Here is a 6,063-nt window from a genome sequence, read left to right on the forward strand (position 1 = left end):
AGGACAGTGGGGCCCACAAGGGCAGGTGGAACACCCTGTGGCACTCCTGCCCTGGGATTCTGTGTGGCCCTCGGTGAGACAGCAGTGAGACGCCCAAGTTCTCACTCCAGGCCCAGATGGCGGAGATGGAGCAGGCCCACACCCAGCAGCTCCGGGACCTGGCGGCCCAGCACCGGCGGGACCTGGCCACAGAGGCAGAGCATCTGCACGGGGCCCCATCGCAGGCCACGCAGGCCCTGGAGTCCCAAGAATGGACCCACCAGCAGCGGGTGAAGATGCTGGAAGAGCAGGTAAGGTCGGGACCCCAACCCCCTGGGTGAGGGCAGAGGGAGGGAGGGAGGACTGGCATCCCCGCAGCAGCACCCAGTAGGGGTGACTTCTTGAAGTCTTCTAGCAACAGGGGCTCTCCACTGCCACCCAGTGGGCTCCAGACCCGCTCCAGGCACTGCCTGCACTTTGCTCTCGAGGGCACGAGGTTTATCTCATATCCCAGTGAGGTCACTGGGAGGTGGAGCGTGGATTCTGGGGCAGGCCACCGCCCTCTCTGAGCCTCCATTGCCCTGTCTCTAAAGTGGGGTAGGGAGGACAGCTCCTGTGAGGGGTCACTGGGAGACTGAGCTGTCGCTATGTGTGAGGTGCTTAGACAGCACCCGGCACACACGGTTGTAGCAGAGGCAGCCCCTGCACCTGTCCTTCAGAGTCACAAAGGGAAAACAATGGTACGCGTGGCACATGTGGGAATGAGGTGGGCACAGTGAGGCGTTGTGCACTGCACACCCACACATGCATAGGTGCACGTGACAGACTTGCTGGGCTGAACCACGGAGCTTTGGAGCTCAGAGCTGTCAGGACCTTAGAGCTGTCTGTTCATTTTACAGATGAGGAAACTGAGGCCCAGGAGGTGACCTGACTGCCCAGTGTCATCCCCAAGTTAGGGCCCCCGACCACCAAAGCACTTTTGCTAAATTTATTAGCAAAAGGACATTTATTTATTTCCTTATCATTCTGAGTGCCTTTTTTTTTTTTTTTTTTTTTTTTTGAGATGGAGTCTCACTCTGTTGCCTGGGCTGGTGTGCAGTGGCACGATCTCGACTCACTGCAACCTCCACCTGCTAGGTTCAAGCGATTCTCCTGCCTCAGCCTCCAGAGTATCTGGGATTGCAAGCGCCCACCACCACGCCTGGCTAATTTTTTGTATTTTTAGTAGAGACGGGGTTTCACCATGTTGGCCAGGCTGGTCTTGAACTCCTGACCTCAGGTGATCCTGAGGCCCAAGGCCCGCCTCGGCCACCCAGAGTGCTGGGATTACAGGCGTGAGCCACTGCACCTGGCCTCATTCTCAGCGCTTTCATGGCCTGAATAGAAGCAGGCCCATCCACCCAGGGTGCGCAGTGGCCATAATCCTGAGGCGTCCACAGGTGGGCAGAGTGGGCATCCGTGGTGAGAGGCAGAACTGCGCATCCCTCTGGCAGCAAGGGAGTCGGTCTGACGTCTGCTTGATGTTTCTGTCCCATGCATGCCACCTGTCCTCGGGAGCTGTGGACTGTGGCCTCCAGCCCTTCCTGTCACAGAGCCCTCCATGCCTCTGTGCCCTGGGGCCCTGGCCAAGCAGCCTGCCCACCTGACCTAAGCCACCGTTCTGTCCCCAGGTGGCCGGCCTGAAGGAGCAACTGGACCAGGAAGTGCAGCGGCGGCAACAGGCCCACCTCGACCAGGCCTTCCAGGCAGGACAGTGAGGCCTGCTGCACACCACCCAGCAGCCTAGCCGCCTTCAGCCCTGACTGGCCTGCAGGGGGCCCTGGGGAAGGTGCTGGAGGCCCTGGGCTGCTGGGGGAACCACTGTTGGGAAAACCAATGCCGTGTGCTCTGCACAAGAGAGACAAAGCTCAAATGGGGTGGGCACGATGCCAGCAGAAAGCACAGGGTGCAGGTAGCCACCACTCACTCCTCAGGGTCCCCAGGCAGTGGCACACTCTGAGCCCACTGACCACAGAGCTCCTCCGGCCCCTGGGGACTCGGCCTGCAGCTGGTGCTGGACCACACTGCAGGTCGTTCATCTCTGACAGCCCCTTTTCCTCTGGCAGAGAGCAGGGGCTTGGGCATCCTCACAGCCTGCCCCCGCCTGGCACTCCATTTCCACTTTGAAGGAGCTGGTCTGGCCAGACCCCCGGGGCCAGGCCCTGTCAGGCTGGCTTCCCCGGCTTCATTCCGTGCCCTCAGCTCTGTAAACACGGGAAAACACGTGGAAAACATTTCCACCAAGTGGAGCCAAAAACATAATGTCCTGTAAGGCCAGCCACCACATCCCCACGCCCAGCGGCTGCGAGCCTCCGCATCCAGGAACTGCGGCCGTCACGGTGGCAGGTGGCTGGAAGTGACTCAGATTCAAGTCCCCGTGACTCACTGGCCGCCAGAAGCAGGGGAGTGTAACACTTAAAGCTGTTACAGAGCCTCCCATGTTCCCGGCCTGGAAACGCTGGGAGCGGTCCTGCGGGACTCCGGCCGGGTTGCTATGGAGACACAGGCAGCCATCTTGGGCCTGTGGCATGGGCCACCTGTGTCCATCTGCGCTTCGTCTCCATGACCATTGCTCAGAGTGACTTGTTCTCCTCTCCAAAGGGCCGCATGCTTTATAGGTGGTCATTTGTGATGTCTGTGGGGCACCAGCCAGCCCAGTGAATCCCTGCATGTACCCCAGGGGCCTCCCGCCCCAGCAGCAAGGGCTCTGGCCAGAGGCTCCCGGCCCCCACCCCATCACAGTTACTGTGAGCCGCAGCTCAATGTGCAACAGTGTCTATTTCAAGATCACTCTGGGACTTAAAATAGTCTGTCCTGGCACACCTGGTTTTCTGGTGGACTTAGTAATGGAGTTACCATCTGCTGTAAATTGTGCAAAATCAATAGCTAAAGAGAGGTGGTCAAATAGGCTGCTTCCTGCTGCACCTCTGCCTGATTGTTGGGGGCTGTGTTGAGAAGGATTCTGAGGTTCAGCCTGGGCTCTGAGGGGAAGAGCTTGGTGACCCATGAGCAGAGGTTACTTTGGGCAAAGGAGGAGTCAGTGGTGGCACAGGTGCCCTAATAGGCACTCCCTGCCATGTCCAGTCAAGGGCGGAGGACTGCAGGCAGGCCTGCCCCACTGCTGGAGGGCGCTCTGCCAGATGGCAGGTGGAGAGGGTCACTGAGAGGCAGCGTGTGGTGCTAGGGCCTGGCACTTAGTAGGTATGTCCCTTCCCTGCCTTCCCTCCCCATCCACAGTCTCCTCATAGAGGGGGACTCCCACTCCGCAGCCCTATTTAGACAGCTCGCTCTCCGGCAGTTTCAGGACCCTCCCCGCCCTGGCTGCTCATGGTGAATATTTGAAATGCACGTGGGGGCCTCAGAATTTTGAATTTTAACAAATAGTTAAATCGGCATAGGAGATGCTATTTTAACTTGTTCAACCTAAAGGCATGTATTTAGGAAAAGAGGATTTTTCTAGTGGAAATACATTGGGATGTTCTTAAACATGCCCAGCGGTCGTGCATGGGCCTGTGTGTGTGGGTGTCATGATGACTGAGAACCGTGCTGGGGTTTGGAGAGCTCTCCCTCTGTTCTCACAGCAGCCCTTTGAGCACCTGGTTTGCAGATAAGGAGGAAGCCTTGCTTTGGGACAAGTCTGCACCAGGTCGACAGAAGGGGGTCAGGCCCAGGGACCTGACAGCCCAGGTCAAGGCTCCCTCTCCACTGGCCTCACCCCAGGCCCATCTGCCCAGTGAGGGGCAGGCAGAACCCACGTTAACCAGAGGACATGCCCCAGAGGCTGGGGTCCCCCTGCCCCTTCGTGAAGGCAAGGCCAAGGGAAGAGGGGGCTGGACCCCTTCCCACGCCTTCTGCAGAGTTGAGGGGAAAACACCACGCGTGGCCTGCAGCCAGCCTCCAGCCCAGGCCTGCCTGGACGGGGGTCCCAGCTGTGCCCCCACCAGCTGTGCAACCCTGGACAGATTCTTTAGGCTTTGGTTTCCCCGTCTATAAAGTGGGGTGATCCCAGCCCGAGAGGGCCATGGTGTGTCCTCCGTGAAGGATCACCCAAGCTGAGGCCAGAAGGACTCAGCCAACGGTGGAGGGACTATCACCAGCAGCAGCCACGGCTCTGCGAGTGCTGTGTCCATCTCCCTGCTGCCATCCCCAGCCTGTAGAGCAGCCTCGGCCATGGTCCAGCGGGGCCAGGGTGTTCGAGGGAGCAGCCCCTGAGGCCAGCCTGGTGGAGGCGGCGCAGATCCGTGGTGCTCCCAAGGGGAGGGCAACTCTCAGGGTCTGCCTCTAGAACCCACAGTAAGTCTGGGTGTCGGTGGAAACTCAGAGGTGGCCCTCAGGCCTGTCCCTGCAGGGGATGGACCCCCAGAACCACCTCATGGAGCTGGAGCCACACATAACACTTGTGGCCTCGGAGGCCTCCACAGTCTGGCTCTTCCTCTGCCTGCCCTCTCCGGTGGGCAGAGGGGATACATGTGCCCAGGGTTTCTGAAAGCCAGGAGACCCTCCCCCGCACAAGGCAGGGATGCAGGCAGGGGCCCAGCTTCTGTCTGAGACAGAACACAAAATCCCTTCGGATTCCTGCCACCCTTGAGGCTTGCTGAGGAATGTGGGGCATGCAGGGGGTGTTGGTGGGTCCTATCCAGCCTCTGGCCAGGAACCTCTGATGCTCTGACAGGACCTCAGGTGCCTGGGTCAGGGGGCAGCACTCTTTGCAGGCATCCAAGGATGGGGATGCAGATGAACACACGGAAGGGACAAATGGGAGAGGAAGGCCCCCTGGGGAGGGGGCACTGGAGGAGGGGCCACGTTGAACACAGACGGCAGCACCCAATGGCAGACCAGCCCTCTGAAGCACCCCAGGTTGAGGGAAGCACAAGCTTTGGTTGGCTGAAGCCGGGGCAGGAAGTGGGCCAGCTGGAACCAAGAGCATTGTTTATCTGGGCTTCCAAAACATTCATACTTTTCAAATTAATTGCAAAAAAATGTTAGCAGGGAAACATAGAAAGAAGAATGTCACCACCACCATGATTTGTGACCTGCAGAGCCCCTGAGGTGACACTCAGCTCTCCCTTTTGCTAGCACACGTGTGCTTAGGACGGTTGAGGCTATAGCATGGATGCTACTCAGAGTACTATTTTTTAAAACTTTTGCTTGACACGATACCATTAGAGTTTTCCAGAACCACTAAAAACGCCTCAGAGCATGATTTTGTTGCTGCAGAAACTCTGGGGCATCGGAGGACCCCGGGCCTGAGTGCCCCTCCACTGCTGGCTGTCCCCGCCGTCCTGGAGCCCACAGGGCTCTGTCCTGTCTTGGGCACTCGGGAGATGGACAAGGCTCCCAACGGGAGGCAGGGTCTCATCACCTCCAGGACAGGGAGAGCCGATGCCTGAGCCCACGCAGCAGTGAACATCCTGGGAAGGAAGTGTTGAGCCCCAGTCCCGTCGTTTCCCTAAGATCAACCACAGAAGTCCCGTCATGGTAGTCAACGTGTGCGCGGCTCCGTGTGCATGAGAAGAGGAGGTGCAGGGCCGGCTGCGCGGCCCCCACTCTCCCTCAGGGGACCAACTGCACCAAGACCCCAACCTGGACAGTGACCAGGTGAGCAGGTGGAGCGGCCCTTGGCCTCTGTGACCTCCTGGCCTCATTCCAGAGCATGTGGAGGTTTACTTGGTATCGGGGCTTCTGGGGCAGGGGACCTGCACTCCACCTGCCACTTCTGGGAGAGAAGGAGAAAACGTTAGGGTGGGCTACAGCCAGCCAGCTCCTGCCCCTGGCAGCCCAGGCCTGAGCCCCCTGGGATCTCCCACCCCTACCCTGTGAGGACCAGACAAACAGGCCCAGCCGACCAGGTGCAGGTTGGGGAGGGCACCCCCCACCTTCGCCTGCGTGGAGCCCCGAGCCTTGGGGCATCCTGAGGGCAGCTCCCAGGGCACCCCATCGAAGCTGCACACACACTCAGGCCCTAAATTAAAATGTCACAGGCCGGTTGGGGAGCCTCGGGTTTCCTGGCCACGGAACATGAGCCTGCTTGATAAAACAATTTTG

General features: G+C 59.3%; 1 protein-coding gene across 1 annotated transcript in view; it reads left to right on the forward strand.

Annotated features, from left to right (window-relative positions):
• The window catches only part of CROCC2 (ciliary rootlet coiled-coil, rootletin family member 2), an 85,450-nt gene extending 83,444 nt beyond the window's left edge, over positions 1-2,006 (forward strand). The window contains exons 30-31 of the mRNA XM_026449074.1: positions 111-290; positions 1,650-2,006. Coding sequence (XP_026304859.1) covers positions 111-290; positions 1,650-1,736 — 267 coding nt within the window. The 3' untranslated portion in view covers positions 1,737-2,006. The remainder of the gene's footprint in view (positions 1-110; positions 291-1,649) is intronic.
• The last annotated feature ends 4,057 nt before the right edge of the window (positions 2,007-6,063 follow it).

This window comes from Piliocolobus tephrosceles, chromosome 11 (assembly GCF_002776525.5).
Source record: "Piliocolobus tephrosceles isolate RC106 chromosome 11, ASM277652v3, whole genome shotgun sequence".
NCBI classification, from domain to species: Eukaryota; Metazoa; Chordata; class Mammalia; order Primates; family Cercopithecidae; genus Piliocolobus; species Piliocolobus tephrosceles.